The sequence below is a fragment of the Pan paniscus genome, chromosome 11 (assembly GCF_029289425.2).
Source record: "Pan paniscus chromosome 11, NHGRI_mPanPan1-v2.0_pri, whole genome shotgun sequence".
NCBI classification, from domain to species: Eukaryota; Metazoa; Chordata; class Mammalia; order Primates; family Hominidae; genus Pan; species Pan paniscus.
Window position 1 is genome coordinate 29,448,934 of NC_073260.2, and position 17,007 is coordinate 29,465,940.

General features: G+C 40.3%; 1 protein-coding gene across 6 annotated transcripts in view; it reads right to left on the reverse strand.

Annotated features, from left to right (window-relative positions):
- The window catches only part of PALM2AKAP2 (PALM2 and AKAP2 fusion), a 528,965-nt gene that overhangs the window by 211,345 nt on the left and 300,613 nt on the right, over nt 1-17,007 (reverse strand). The window contains exon 8 of one of the 6 annotated variants that reach the window (XM_063594277.1): nt 15,032-15,727. The exons of 4 other annotated variants lie outside the window; for them this stretch is intronic. In XM_063594277.1, the coding sequence (XP_063450347.1) occupies nt 15,032-15,727 (696 nt within the window). Of the gene's footprint in view, nt 1-52; nt 15,728-17,007 lie in introns of those variants that run through there. One more of the 6 variants, XM_034967952.4, reaches the window with a different exon arrangement.

A 17,007-nucleotide genomic window follows, 5' to 3' on the forward strand; every position in this document is an offset into this window, starting at 1 on the left:
CTTTTCTCTCGCTCCTCTTCCTTTTCTCCTTCTTTCTCTTTTTCTTCTCTCCTTTCTTTTTAAATTATAGAAAAATACTCCTGAGGTTGGCGTCCACTCAGAATGTCACCCACAATCACGTTGTCTCATTTTATAGATGAGCAAGTTGGGACCAAGAGAGGAAAAATGACTTCCTCTAAGTCATACGATAAAGGCATAAATGAGACAAAGCTCAGCCCATGGGTCCCTTTACACTCAAGAATGCTGCTTCTATCACATCATGTTTTTGTTGTTTTCAAAATAGACCCAAGATCTTAGAATTAAGTGGTTTGGTTGATAAAGTAGTATTATGTGGTACATTTTACAAACTGAATTGCTCAAACAAGTGAGAGAAGTAAACGTTCAGTAATATAAGCTAGATGGAGTTTTCTAATTTCATCTTATTTTTCTCTTGGCCTAATTTCTCCATCTGTTTCTTTTTCTGCTGTTTTTTTTTTCAATCAACTGCCTCAAATATATTTCTTTTGTAATGGGAAGGAAAGGAGAAGGGGAACATTCCTAACAGAAGCCTTGCAAGGTAGGTATTATTCCCATTCTACAGAAGAAGAAACTGAGGCTTGGTGAATTGAAATTAATTGCCTAAGATTACTCAGCTGGCCAATGACAGACTTGGGCTTTGCTTTGTTCCTGAATCCAAAGCCCGTTTTTCTTGGCTTGCAGAATCGAGGCAAGAATCATAGCCCGGACTCACCGCGGCCAGCCCTGGGCACCCGTGTGCTGCTGTTTCCAACACTGGCTGAATCTCCATTAGAATCACCAGGAACCATTTAATAAATGTGCCAGGCTTCGCCCTACCAATTAAATAATGATCTCTGGAGTGGGGGCCCTCATAGCATTATATTTTGGAGAAAATGTCCCAGGTTCTAATACATAGCAAGCAAGAAATGAGAACCAGAGAGCTGCAGCCTGGTGCTTCCTGGGAGAATTAATAGGCTTCTTGAAAGTTCAGTTCACCCTGCAGGTGGGAATGCATCTCAGCTGAAAAATGTTTAAGTTCATTCAGTAGAAAAGAGGAGAGAAGAAAGGAGTGAAGAGAGAAGAGAAAAGTGAAGCTGAGCTGTCTTTGGGAGAACCTTTTTCTACTCATGTCTGCTGCTTCTCTAGTGCTGAGCCAGTTTACAGCTTGCATTGACTAAATCCCTGACTCTTCAAGAGTCAACCAAGAAGTCTTCTGTGCGGGAGTCAGCTTGCTAACGCCCAGGAGGCAGAACAAAGGCTAAACGCTGGAGTGTTTTATAGTGGAGCCAGCCATTTGGTCCATCAGTCTCCTCATGTGCTTGTATATTGCATTCTCTTCCCCTTCTATCTGAAAACTCACATCTGGCCACGTAACTTTGCTCAAATAACTCAGCAAGAGCCCAATCAGATCTAGCCTCCATCGGTGAAAAATTGCTTATGCCAGAGACAGCTCTTTAGCTGGAACAGATGTTACTTTTGTTTGTTTAAACGATCGTGATCTTACTGGAGAGTTTAAGTTTGCTGCTGATGTACTCGATTCAATCCTTATAAAAGGAACAGCATGACAGGCACCTGGTGCAACGGAAAGAATTTGAAGTCACCCTGCCTGGGTCTGAATCCCAGCTCTGTGTCTCTGCTCTTCTTGTGGCTTTGAGCAAGTCACTTTCTATTTCTAACCCTAGTCTCTTTGAAACGAGGAATTGGGATTTTTCTTTTTTTTAAGAGAATGCAAGGAGGCAAGACAGTGTTTCCTAAATTTTGGGGGTAAGTGGGCATGGCATTATGTAACACTGACTCACATAGCAAGAAAGTTACTGCCATCTTGATTCTCTTTCACTCCCATCTGATTATATTAAAGAGATGGAGCTATGTTTTTGACCCCTCTCTAACCTGGCTATTTCCTTCTTTTAACAGGAGCGAGCTGGTACACACAGGACAAAAATAACAAATATGATGCCCAAAAGTCTGAAGTTTGAGGAAAAACTGAGTTAAGGTATGTGACAGCACCTCACACTGAGTCTCTGAGCTATAGTTAGAATTTAGGCAGTCTTTCAGGAAAAGTAGAAAAGCTGACTCTATCTTTGTATTCTGATTGGAAATAAGTTCTTGAAGAAATGGAATTTGATTTGGCAGATTCTGATATTCTGAATAATTCACACTAACTGCAGAATTTATCTCACTTTCAGGTTGTCTGAGGTTGACCTAAGAACCCTGGCCTGAAGAGAATAGGCCCACAGCTCGTGTTTTTAATATTCAGTGACTTGGAAATTTTTTTTTTAAGTTGGGAAATACAATTATCATCTTAAATGTAATTAGCCTTGGCCAGATGCGGTGGCACACACTTGTAATCCCAGCGCTTTAGGAGACTGAGGCAGTCAGATCACCTGAGGTCAGAAGTTTGAGACCAGCCTGGCCAACATAGCGAAACCCCATCTCTACTAAAAATACAAAAATTAGCCTGGCATGGTGGCATGCGCCTGTAATCCCAGCTACTAGAGAGGCCAAGGCAAGAGAATTGCTTGAACCTGGGAGGCGGAGGTTGCAGTGGGCTGAGATCGTGCCACTGCACTCTAGCCTGGGTGACAGAGTGAGACTGTCTCAAAAAAAAAAAAAAAAAAAATTAGTCTTTCCTTAAAACAAACAAACACTAAATCATATCAGTTTTTTTGTTTTGTTTTGTTTTGTTTTTTTAAGACAGAGGAGTCTTGCTGTGTTGCCAGGTTGGAGTGCAGTGGCACGATCTCGGCTCACTGCAACCTCCGCCTCCCAGATTCAAGCGATTCTCCTGCCTCAGCCTCCTGAATAGCTGGGACTACAGATACGCACCACTACACCCAGCTAATTTTGTTGTATTTCTAGTAGAGTTGGGGTTTCACCATATTGGCCAGGATTTATGACAAGCCCTGGGAGTAAAGATCTCTGTTTCATTAGTCCTTTGAATTATCAAGCTTCTGTGAGGATTATTGCTCTTAGGAAGATAAAAAAGTGGACATTAGAGAATAGTAGTATTCTACAACCACATGACCTCAGGAACACAATCAAAGACTAAGGATTAGGAAGGCATGGAAGATCACATTTCAATTTAAATAAGTATGGGCTGTGCCTCTTGTTATTTTTGCTAAGAAGGAACATGAAGCCTCCAGAACTATTGAGGTGTTGACTACAAAGTATCTATTTATTTTCCTGGGAATGAAACTTTTTACCATGAAACACAGGATACCCTAAAGTTCCTTACAAACTTACACTGTTCATTTAACCTAAGGTTAATTCATCATTATATAAGTCACATGGGTTCCTCTGTAGCGAAAGCACTAGATTCTGGCATTAGCTTTCTGCTTGTAGCCTGTTCAAAACTAAAAATGCCCTTAGAAGATTTGAATCCCAACACAGTACAAAGCCTCATTCATCCAAAGAGTTCAGGGGACTTTAGTTCTGAGTCTGCTGTTATCTTGCTAAGGTAAGTCCCATTTCCACCTAGGACTTATTGGACCCAGCCATAAAATGAGTGAATGATGGTAGATTAGGGGTCACATGCTCAAATGCCAATAGGGGCCAGGCAGGTGATACAGACAAAGGAAGTGGGCCAAGAGTAAGAATAATAGAGGGTGGTAAAAATAATAGGAGGTGGTGGTGTTGGTGGTGGTGGTGGTGATGAACAACGGAGTATGGCTCCTCTAAAGTTAGCAACCACCATCAGCTCCAGACAGTTGCCGGTGGGGAGAACAGGCTATTATTGCCAGAGACTGAATTCTCAAGAGAAGTCGGAAATATACTTTTAAAATAAGAACTCTCTTAATTTATTATTATTGGCAAAGAATTCAAAATGATTTTTAATTGCTGTGCAGGTAAACTAACCTTACTGTAGGCCAGATTCAGCCCAGAATCTGCATAACCATTTTCTGACTTCTGCCCTACATGATCACTTAAGATCTTGCAACCTTAACTTCTAAATAGCAAATCTTTGCTTTTTTGTGCTGTTGATAAAATGCAAGATTTAATACTGTTTGAGAAAAGCAGGACAGAAGCTAGGGCTTGGGGGCTGCTGGGGAGATGATGTGGTCTATTAATAGCTGCAGAAGGGTGATATAGCCTAGATCAAAAGGCATTTGCATAACGCCATAGGGCAGCTGTTCCTCTTTGCTGTTATGAAAGTGGTGAAATAGTAACAATACCATCATCAGCAACAATAACAAAACCCCCTTTGCTTTTTCAGAGACTGACGTGCCACTCCTAGACTTTATAGAGTTGTTTTGGGCAATTTTGTTAATCCTTTTTATGAATGGTGAAGGAAAAACTGTCAAATAGAACAACAGGACTCCTGATGAACAGATAAGAAAACAAACTGATTTTACCCTCTGCTTCTCCTTTGGTAAGGAAGCGCTGCAGAGATGCCTCCCAGCCTCCAGGGGGTGGTATAATTAACAGAGCATTTGCTTGAGTAGGTGAAGGTGCAAAATAAGAACTGGTGCCATTGGGTCTTTCTTGCATAAATAACCTCATTATCTAAATCTTTTTGTCTCCAGTCTCAGGGGCATCTCCACACTACTTTCTTTTGTTTTTTGTTTTTTTTTTTTTTTTTTTGAGATGGAGTCTTGCTATATCACCCAGGCTAGAGTGCAGTGGTGCGATCTCAGCTCACTGCAGCCTCCACCTCCCAGGTTCAAGCAATTCTCCTGCCTCAGCCTCCTGAGTAGCGGGGATTACAGGCACGTGCCACCAAGCCCAGCTAATTTTTTATTTTTAGTAGAGACAGGGTTTCACCATGTTGGCCAGGATGGTCTCTATCTTCCGACCTCATGATCCACCTGCCTCAGCCTCCCAAAGTGCTGGGATTACAAGCATGAGCCACCGCACCCGGCCTCCACACCACTTTTATAACATAGCCTTCTGTGTGGGAGGAAGTAAAGACAACTGAGGTTGGAACTTGGCCCTCCTCCACCCCACACGGATTTTTAGCCCTGCCACATTAGCCAAAGTACTTACTATCTCTATAACTCAGTTTCCTCATGTATAAAAGGACAGTAACCTCAATGGCTACCTTACAAAGTTGATGTGAGATTAAAGGAAATCCTACCCTATCAGGTGAAATGTCTAGGTCTACTTGGTAGTACTGAACTACATTCCCTTCCAAAGTTCTAATTTTCTCATCTAATTCCTCCTGCTATATTTAGAGTTCATCTGGTAATCATTTGCCCTCCATGATGAGATATAATCCCCAGAATCGAATTATGAGGTTGAACTATATGGAACGGTCAATAGTCAATATTATGGATCTACAAAATGGCAATTTCATAAGGTTCAATGTACTACAAAAGTAGTCACAAATCTAAAGGAGGCCAAAGAAGCTTCCCTTTCTATACTAGTTCTGAAACACACCTGAACAGCTTATAATCTCTATATTTGGACAGCATGAGGCCTCTGGTTGGGCAACAGACACTTTCTCATTATAACTAAACTAACATTTGTCATCTACTTCCAGCTTACACAGTGCTTTTAATAAATATAATTTCCTTTAACTTCACAACAACACTAGGGATGAATGTAAGCACACGACTTTCCATATGCTCCTACATTTGAACCCGTTGGTATGCTCTAGAACTGTGGGATGTGTAATGTGCTATCATGGTTCCAGCCTACCTAACTACACATTAAAAAGTATTTCAATTAACAAAGAGAATAATGTAAAGAAAGCCCTGCCATTCACTGTGTAAGATGAATCTGACAAAACATAGCTCCACAAACAACTGCACTAAATGCTTAGGTACATAGGGAGCACCCAGTTCTGGTATCCCCAGCACTTTTGATGAGGACAAGATGTTCTTGCATTTCCTCCACGTTCTATTGGTTGAAACTCTTGTCAATCTTAACCTGGTGGTTTGAGCAATCTATAAAACACCACTCATATTTCCATCTTTAAAGTTACCTTCCATGCATAAAGACATTTAAAAAATCTACCATGGAACCCAACCAGATGAGAACTCCCAACTGATTCATTTACTTAATCTCCTCAAAGAAAACCATTTTCTGTGACTGCTCTGCAGGTGGTAGGCATCATATCTACTCTTCATTCATTCTTTCATGCAATAATTTTTTGAAACTTTTTTTTTGGAGCACTTACTATGGACCAGGCCCTGTTTGAGGCCAGGGGTTGGCAAATTATAAGCCCATAGGCCAAATCGGACCCAGCATTTGTTTTTGTAAATAAAGTTTATTAGAACATGGCCATATTCATTCATTTAAATGTCATACATGGCTGCTTTGCAGCAGAGCTGAGTAGTTGTAACAGAGATCATTTGGCCCACAAAGCCAAAACTATCTGGCCATTTATTGAAAAACTATGCTGACCCTGTTCCAGGTAAAGAGAGGTGAACAAGAGAAACAAAGTCCCCACGTGTCTTCAGATGCTCTTAAACAGCAGACTGCACCAGATGAACCCTGTCACTTAGCCTAAGGGGCAGCCCAAGTTTGATCACAGTCTGGGCTGCTGCTGGGAGCTTGCAAGGAACAAGAAAAGGATGACAGTTGTGGAGAGAGACGTGCAAAGGGGGTTAGAGGGAGGACATGTTGGGAGATTGGATTAGTGTAGAAACCAACTACAACAGGTGGGCCATGAGGATTCCCACCAAGGGGCACCCAAACCGGTGGTCCAGGTACCACATGTATCAGAATCACCTGGAGACATTATTACAAATGCATGCTACTGGGCCCCATCTGGGAATCGGAATCTGAGTTCCAGAGGTGTGACTAAGCTTCCACATTGTTAACAGGTACCCCCGGGTGATTCTGAAGCACACTGGAGTTTGAGAGGCACTGGGTTAGTGTTTAGTTTTAGTGAACAGCGGAAGGTGCTCCCAACATGGTCTGGCCTGAAGTCCGCTAGTGGCAGGTGAGAAGGGGAAAGAATCAGGGCACAGACACACAGAGGTAGATGCAGTGAAAAGGCAGTTTATTGTCTATTAATACTGTACAGAGGAACAGAGAGAAGCTACAAGTACAGCATCAGCTGTCGCTGGCAGTGTCTTTTCTGAAGTCGGTTTTTATTTTGTTTTTCATCTGAAGGAAACAGAACAGTCAAAGTACACTTCAGGTTACAAAGTACAGCAGCTAGCCCAGTAAGCTAATTCAGAGTAAGCACGACAGGCTCCCACCCCCACCCCCACCAACCAACCACAAATGAAAGTATTTACAGAGACGTCACTCACCCCGAGTGAGATGCTAAAGCTGAAAATTTCACCAACAACCTACATTCACTGAAAAGCTGCATCAGACACAACATTTTCTGGAACCCCTGTATGATTTTGACTCTCCTAAGTCAGGAGCTTGAGAGGAGGAAAGAATGTTCCAGCACCCTGCAAAGAATAGAACTCTTCCCACCTGCCAGAATAGGATATCACAGAATTGGAGTTGGAGCTACATACAGAATAGTTTGGATCAGGCATTGCCCGGTGGCCTCTGTGTATATCAAGACCTGTCATTGCAAAACTAAGTGACTGGATGTCTCCCTGCCCACTTAATCTCGAAACCGAGAGGTTCCTTAGTAATAAGAGATTAGAGTAAACTGGCTCTCCATTAGCACCTTCAGGCAATTGCATAGTTCTTTCATTTTTGGAGTTGTCTCCATGACAGCAGTGTTCACAGCTGGGCTGGAGTTGGGCCTGTTGGAGAGATTCTGGTGATGAAGGAATTTAAGCGATTTGCGTGGGAACCACAGGGGTAATTTCTCTTGAAAATGGAGTAGATATAACCTTGTCTTGTTAGAAAAAGGGTCTTGATCTCTTGGGTAGTAGAAAAAGGCCTCATCCTGAGGAAGGATGATGCTTGGGAAGAGAGTCTCACAAGAGTGGTGAGTAGTTTCTGAGACATGACAACTCTGTTAGCCAGACAGAGGAGCAGGTGTAGGGGAAGAGCTTCAGGAAACTGACTGTGATAGGGATGGGACTTCAGGAATTTGACAGAAACTTGGGGGAAAATATTCAGGAACTCTAAAAATTCAGAATCTCCTTTATGAATAAAGACAATCTTTTCCTGTATCTACTTAACTCTAAAAATACAGTGTAGCCCTGTGTTATGTAGAAGGCCAACTGATAATTGTTTTTTTTGTTTTTTGTTTTTTTTTTTGAGACAGAGTCTTGCTCTGTTGCCCAGGCTGGAATGGAGCGGTGAGATCTCAGCCCCCTGCAGCCTCCACCTCCTGGGCTCAAGTGATCCTCCTGCCTCAGTCTCCCAAGTAGCTGGGACTACAGGTGTGTGCCACCATGCTGGCTAATTTTTATATTTTTTAGTAGAGACTAAACAACATGGTCTCAACATGTTGCCTAGCCTGGTCTTGAACTTCTGGGCTCACACTATCCTCCTGCCTTGGCCTCCCAAAGTGCTGGGATTACAGGCATAAGCCACCACGTCTGGCCCCTATAAGATTTATATTGGTGGTTTATCTGCTTATGTGTAGACTGAAGATGGTCAGAGGGCTCTGACTCACCGTTTCATATATATTTCTCAAATGCACCATAGTAAGTGGTCCCTTAACCTCAAATGTGGCAATTACTCCTTAAATATGTGAAAGATTTGGACTTTGATAGTTTCTGGGCTTTGCTTGCATTTAAAATAGCTATCTCCTTCCCAAAGATTATTATATATTATTAAAAGTATAGCCCAGAGAGCTATCAAGCCATCTATCTAATCTACCTAATGGCAGGTATAGAAAGCTCAATCTTCCAACCAAGGCCTATTTGGAAACACTGGATCTCATGTAATGGCAGTGCAAGGCCAAGTGACAGGCCCTTTGTTCATGCCCCCAAGGCTTGGCCTAGTGCTATAGGACTCCCCAGAAAGTTACCTTTAATGGAATGAAGAAATAGCTCAGTCAAGGGTGTTTTCCAACTCAAGCTCCATAATGCATATAGATTTCATTATAAAAATACTATTCCTTAAAAAAATACATAACTGTAAAATATTCCATTTCTACAGCCACTCCTATTCTCACCCATATCATCCTACTCATCTTCGACTATAACGAATGGGCACATTCCTCAGTCATGGCTCAATCATAGAATTTGAGTCCATCTCTCTTGCTTTTTCAAGCAATGCCAACTGTGCTTAAAAATATGCTCCCAGATCCAGTTGGGGGTCTGCAAGTTTCCTTCTCTCACAGTGGGAAGGACTGTGAGGAGATGACTACAAGAGGTCATGCGCTCCATGTGGCCTGTCTCCCTGAAAGGCAGGGTGTGATTTTGCAGGCTTATATGAGAACACAGATACGTGTTTGGTTGGTAGACGGGCAGAAGTAAATCCCAACCTATGCCCACTTTAGCCCCTTTGGGCCACACCTGCAAGGTTCTGCCTCAATGCTCCTGTAATGAAATTCACAGCTCTGAAGAAGGCTGGGTAGGAGTGGGGAAGAGAATGTTGTGTTAATACAGCTTTGGAATACAACCTGCGTTTTTTTTTTCCAAAAAGGACAGAAAAGAAGAACATAAACAGTGATGCTAAGGCAAACTGTCAAATGGCACATCAGTACTATTTTTTGTCATTCATTTTGTTAACATCACAAGGCAGATACATTCTGTAAACATATATACCATACAGTACATTAACCATAGGAAAATAAAAAGAAAGCCACCCTGTAATTCTTTTCTTTCTGTATTTCTATTCTTTCACTCCAGAAGGACTGTCTGAAGTCTAGGGAGAATTTTATGATTTGTGAGATGTACTTTTTATTTTTATTTTTTGTAAAAATGCAGTGACTTGCAAAAAATAGCCCCAGGTGATTATGAAGAGGCAATATGAGGAGAAGACGACCCTTTATACCTCAACCTGTAAAAACTTAGAAAACAGACCCAAAATAGAAAAAGTCATTAATTTCAGAAAACATCTTGTTTTCCTGGTTAGTAAAAGAGAACATTGAAAAATTATTTTTATAAAAGTTAAGGCTGTCCAGATCTTTGATGCAGAAAGTCTGCAGTCCCCAAAATTACATATTATATTTTCATATTGAAATCAAGTTCTTTTGTGCGACAGTTCCGACCTTCTTATGTTATACTGGAAAGGAGAGGGGAAGCAGAGGCTTACTTGAGTTATATAAAAATTATGCTGGGGAAGCTGGTCTAAGGAGCCCTGGTAAAATTCCCCTTTGTAGTCTTTATTCTATACCTTTCTACATTCAAACAATCAGTATTTTGGTTTTTGTTGAAATGGGAATTTTACTAAGAAGTTTGCTGAAGCTATGAAAACACAGATACATATCTGCATTGTGCTCCTAATAAACGACTTTTCTTTTTCCCTAGACAATGCAGGAAAGTTTTCCTGGTAATACCAGAAGAAGGCCTTTGTGAAGTAAACTGGTGGTAGCAGGAATCAAACATCCCATCTTCCTCATTAATTAAGTTGTTTTATTATACAAATAACTGTGTGCTCTTGCTGTGTTGTACTATCCAATAGAACAAAGGATGTTTTCAGATTCTATCCTAATCACTGGAGTTCAATATACCTTGATTAAGAAATTGAGGAGCACCTGAAAGATCGTGTATTTATGAAGTTTCTGAAACACCTATGTCTTACTTATGCTGAGAATCTGTGGTTTCAATAGCAAATGTGCATGTGGCAAAAATACAATGTGAAATGGCTCACTTTGGAATGATTTTTATTGTAAACTAATATGGCAGGAGATGAGGTTATTTCTTCCAGGAAAGGACCTGTTAGTGAGTAAAACTCTCCAGTGGGTCCAGGGATGAGCAGAGATGACTGAGCTTCTAGATTTCAAGTAAATAAGAAAAAGTCCTCGATGCTTATTCTGTCTATGTCCATCTGCATTTTATATTGTCAGGGCTAATATTTCTTACAAAGGAAGACCTGGTATAGTAGTTAGATTTTGTCTCTATGACCATGTTCCCTCCCTCCTCTTTTGCTACCCATTGGTTCAACTGGCATTAAATAAATGGTAATTTTCAAGGGTGTGCTGTGGTCCCTTGAAATGAAATTCTGCAGGAAGTAAAGAGAAATCGTCTGTTTTTACACTTGGCCTCAACATTTTGCTCCAGAGATGATATTGTATCTCTAGGAAACTCTCTCTTATACTTCCCCTCCTTTTATAAAAACTTGACTTTAACCAAAACAAAATATTCTACTTGCTTGTAGATAAAATACATTTATCAGCAGGAAATTAAATGGAATAGGTAGACGTTTTAAGCAAATACATGTCTATTAACATTTTGGAAAGGAACCAAATCAAATTAATAGAATTTGAGTTTCCTGAAAGCTTCTGAATAATTCTAAGATTGCTCGGAAGGCTCAAGGAAACTGTGTTTTAGGTTTGGCCATAAGGGCATTCCCTACCTTCTCTTCCACCCCATCACCAATATTAAATGATGTCACTGGACACTGTCAAATCAGTTTTAGAGGCAATTATTATTTTTTTGCTTATGCAAGGAAAATAATATGGGTAAAAGAGATACAAGCTGAAAAAATTCCCCTTAGTTTGTCTTATTGCACACTAAAAGAAAGAAAATATTTTTAAGAAGTCAAGAATACAGAAGTCATTAAGATTTTTCAAGATATGTAGAATTAATCTTTATCATTTTAACCATTAAAGAATCTTTTATTAAATGCCATTGAAAATCTATTTGTATACAAATGAGATACCCCCCCTTTTCCTTTTTTTTTTTTTTCTCCTCTTTCTATTTAAAAGGGAACTGATTATATGATTTTTTTTTCTTTTTTTTTTTTTTGAGATGGAGTTTCGCTCTTTGTTGCCCAGGCTGGAGTGCACATCTCGGCTCATTGCAACCCCTGCCTCCCAGGTTCAAGCGATTCTCCTGCCTCAGCCTCCCGAGTAGCTGGGATTACAGGCATGCGCCATCACGCCTGGCTAATTTTGTATTTTTTTTTTAGTAGAGATGGGGGTTTCTCCATGTTGGTCAGGCTGGTCTTGAACTCCCGACCTGAGGTGATCCACCCGCCGCGGACTTCCAAAGTGCTGAGATTACAGGTGTGAGCCGCTGCACTCGGCCTGATTATATGATTTTAAAGGAAAGCCCAACTAATCATTAGCTCAAAAAAGATCATGGTTTTGCAGTTTCATTACTGATTCTTTAATTAGTTTGGTTATGTAACCAAATACCCTGCATTTTTGGAGAGTGTGATACCACACATAATAAAATTTACAGAGAGAATGCCAATGGCAGCAGGAAAGGCAGCATGTTCATAATCACAGCTCCATTTACACTATCATCATGAAGGGTAGTTACTTGCTGCTATAGGTGGGATTATAGGTCTCATCCCATAGAAGTACTGGCTAAGCCTGAATTCCCCATTATGACAAGAAAATGATGGGACATATGCAAATATATACGCCATATTCAAACACACCTTCATTTACTGTGGCTACAAATAGCTCGAATAAAGGTAACACATCTTACTTCAGTCCATTAAATGATAAGCTTTACTAATAAAAGTATAGAGAGAACTCGAATTCATATAATTTGCTAATCATTATTCCCCCATAATAGTAATTAGTGAAGAGAATACAGATAATCATTAATCTTTAATTCTTGTGTGTAGTGTTGTAGTAAGATGTGCAGATCATTTTCTTTATGAGTAACTAGTTCACTTATGCAAGGGTAGGTCCCTTCAGGGAATTATCTGTCCTGGAAGATTGATTCTGTTTATCAACCAGCAAGCTTAAAGGTTCTACATTCTACCATTTCACTCACTAACTGTGCTTAACTTTTTAAAACTCACATTGAATACCTTGAATCTCCAAGTGAGTAGAAAAGATAAGCTATGGTAAACTTTCAGATTGTTTCTTTCTTAAGTAAATCATTAAAATAACAGATTGTCCAAGACATTGAAACTGTTTTCTCCCTCTATGTAAATAGGTTTATCTGCATGCCAGTTTATGTAATGTCTAAATGATGCTTCAGTGACCACGTACTCAGGAAAATGAAGCTGAGAGTAGTGGAATTTATAAGCATCCAAACCAGGTTTCTCGATAAAATAGCAATTTTATTCCATTGCAGCTGCTTTGATGAACTTGAGATTTAGAGATATTTCCCTCAGTTATTCAAAACCAAGCTTTGGATGAAATAATCTTCAACAGCAGAACTTAGCTCCTTTATTTTTCTCTTCTTTAACGTTTTCTGTTTATGTATAGGCGTAAACAAGATGAGTATAATAAAAATAAAATGACCCATTTTGTGCTCATTAAAATGCAATTATTTCAGAAAATTAACTTTGAAAAGTAAAAACTGATGTTTTTACCTTTCCTATTGAAGTAAATATAATTTCAAGCCAGGAGATTAAAAAAAAGCAATAGATTTAGCACTGAGCAAGCAAAATAGGTCAAATTAGACAGCTTCTATAATAAAATTTTCTCAAGACTATCTTATTTTTTCTGATCTACTTTCCACAGAAGTTAGACTTGAAGAAGTATATCATATGTTTTTTCAAAACTATATACTATGGGACATAATTTTATGAATAATTCATAACAATGCTATAAATGGGCAAATAACTTAAAGTTAAGATAACTCTTATTAAAACCAGTAATCATGTTATATCTTTATTTCATTACTATACTATTGTTATTTTATTAAATTGTTTCCCTTTGGTTTTACTACATATGTGGCTTTTTGCTTTGGGGGAGTGCTGAGAAGGTATTTCAAAAACTGTTCATTGTGTTCTAGCTAAAAAATATTCTTTGCTCTTCTGGAATCTCCAGAAGCTAAAAACAAAACAATGCCCTAAGAAGCTCAGCTATGTGCCACTTAATATTTGTTATGAAATTAAGTGCTTAACATTGAGAAGATAGGTCTTTCTTAATTTTTAAAAGTTTTTTAAAGTTTTTTTTTTTTTTTTGAAGGGCAGATAAACCTACAAGTTGAAGTTACCTAAAACATTCTCTTTCTCATGGGGCCAGAAAGAAAAGAGTATGGATGCAAGGCTTTGTAATCAACTGGGGAGGAGATGAACAGTTAATGCATTACAGCACCATCCATGATGAAGTGGGAGCATCATGGCAACCACTGTAGGTTGGAAAGACTGTTTTAGAAATATGGTCACTGCAAAGATACTTCTCAAGATGATCTCCTCATTGAAAATAGATTAACATGACCAGAAAATATCCAGAAAAAAGAAACAATATAAAAATTTACATTTTTTTTAAGAGAATAGAAACAAGGCTTGTGAATTTGCCTAAGTTTGGAGATCAATTGCTACTGATGCTTCAAACAATGTTTGTTTCATGTCCTTAGAAATTTTAAAATGGTGCTTCTTATATAAAGGGTTCATCGGTTAAACCATAGAAAGAGAGACAACCGCTGATGGGCAGGTTATGGAATCAGTCCCTACATTTCAGCTGTGACAAGCTCTGGGTTCTTCTACATCGACTTCATTTCAGTTTTAACAGAAAGAAAGCCATGAATGCACAATACTGTAATCTGGAAGCTTATGTAAGGCAGCAAAAAGCATCACCCTAGATCGGACAGACTAAGTAAGGTCCACTTTTGGCTACACTAGCAACCGGCTAGAGCCAACAGCATTTTGCCACACAAGATATAAAAACAAAGATCCACAGCAAAGGAGGCAAGTGAGAAACCAGAGACATGGCAGTGTGTGACTACGTTACAGGAACACACTACAAAATGAAACCCCCAGTGCCAATGGGTTCAATTCCAGTCAAGTGAGTTAAGGCTACCATATCACTGGCTGATACGAAGAGTCCATTCCAATCAAGCAGGAAGGAAGTGATTCACTCTTGAAGACACAAGGAAAGGTTTAGAGGAAAAGCAAGTTCTTGGAGAGAATGAAGCACACACATGCACGTTGTCTCTCAGGTGAGGAAAAGGAAAAAAAATGAGAGAGATCAAAGCAATCCAACTGCAAGGCAAGGCAGGTGTTTGCTTCCAGTTCACAGTATTGCAGTTAGTGGTACAGTGAGGTCTACGTGAGTGGTGGAGAGTACAGGCTGCCCAGAAGAAAGGAGAAGAAAGAAGTGGTCACATGACAACACAGCATTGACAGCGCTTTTTCTTTTGGGTACCTGGGGCTGGCTCTGTAGCTAGGCTCTCTTCCTTCCCTTCTGGGGATGAGGGCTCTGTGGTGTCTGAGACCGGCCTCCCGGACACAAGCTCAGCTGCGTTCCCGTCAATAGTGGACACGTCCGTCACTGTCTTCTCCCTCAATGACTTCTCATCATCTTCATCAATGAGGACCAATTCAGCCTTGATGGTTTCATCATAGCCTAGCACCTTTTTCGTCTCCTCTTCATCCTCGATATTTTGGTAGCCCATAAAAATCATGGTGACGGGCTGATCCAAGTTTGCCTCTGGCCCTGCAGCGCTGGGGGCTTGGGCCTGCTGCCCTGGGTTCCCGGAAGAATGGTCTTTCCTAGACTTATGTACCATTTCTAACTTAGCTTCTTTGCAGAGCATGTGTTCCTTGGGATGGCTGAGGCTCCCATCTGCAATCACAGTCCTTTCGGACACGTGCCCTCCTCCTAAGCTTGATTGCCCAGCCTTCTGAATAAGCTCTTCTACATCCTTTGTGCTTAATTTGTGCACTCCATTTTCTACTACGGTGCCTCCTGAGCGCACCTCATACACTACTTTGGTACCGTCATCATAGACTTTGACTCCTTTCTGATGGACCCCCTCTGGGCCAATGGTAGATGTAGAGAGAATCTTGGTCTCTCCTGTTTGTTTGTCTTTCTCCACATTAATTTCCATGGCGTACACAGCTTGAATGAAAACAAGAGAAAGGAAGTGCATGTTACAACAAAAAAAGCCAGTGAATGGTTAATTGCCAAACAGACAAAAAAAAAAGGTTTTGTGCCCTTTCTATTCTAACTGCCAAGCATCTTGAGTGTTAGAGTGAGGTGCGCACTGTGAATAAAGATGGTTATATCTGTATTTTAACACAGCAGTTTAATGCACTTGGAAGACAGATGCACGGTTGCTATATCTCAATGGCACTCACACATTTAAGGAAGATCTGCTAAAATAAGGGCACAAGAGACTTTAGATCTTAGTGTGAAGAATTTCATGGAGGCTGGCAACATGCAAACTACCTTGACTGAGGGCTTCCCAGGCTGACAGACAATTTACAAACCCTTGGTTAAAATGTGTTCCAGGTCCAAAATTTTAAATAAATAAAAAAACCTCTTTCATCAAGTGTTTTCGTTTTCTCTACATTTCCACAAAGGTTTTCATAGGTGGGTCATGGCTATCCTCCACTGTACTATACAACAGAATATTTTCAACAATTGAAAAAGCATGGGAGCATTCATATTATGTGCCCTGTGAGTACTTCAGTCACTAAGCTAGGTACCTAAAATAAGAACTAAGAAAAGAACAAGACAGAAGTAACATCACATAGGACACTGGAATTTGAAGACAATGATCGCAGAAGGCCTCTTTCATCTTCCATGCACAGAGTGCCAAGTCCTGCTGCCCACAATACCTTTCCCATCTGTTGTCTTCTTTTTGTTCCATTAATACCTTTCCCATCTGTTGTCTTCTTTTTGTTCCATTGCTACTGGTCAATGTAAGACATTCACTTCCTCTTCCCTAGATTGTTGGAAGAGCTTCCTACCTGGTCTCCCCCTCCCCTTGACCCTGTCTCTCCGTCTTGTATCCTTTCTAATTCATCCCAACTCTTGCTGCCAGTCTGGGGTTGCTAAGGACAGCTCTTTCCTGTCCTATAGACTCTTGTGACACCTCATACTTCCAAACTGGTTTCTTCACAGTCTTCCTGGATGGGAAGAAACTGTGCATCAGGCCCATAGAGCCACCAGGCTCCAGGTGCCCTTTATCTGGATGTGCCACGAACCCATCAAACTCAGCAGCTTCCAAACTGACTCCAGCTTCTTCTATCAAAACTATTCCACAGTCTCCATGCCAAATAACAGCAGCACTGCTACCTAGTCTCTCAAGCCACAGGCCTGAGAATCACACCTGACTTGTTCTTTTCTTCCTACTTTCTTTCTTTTCTTCCTACTTTCTTATAGCCAAACACTCA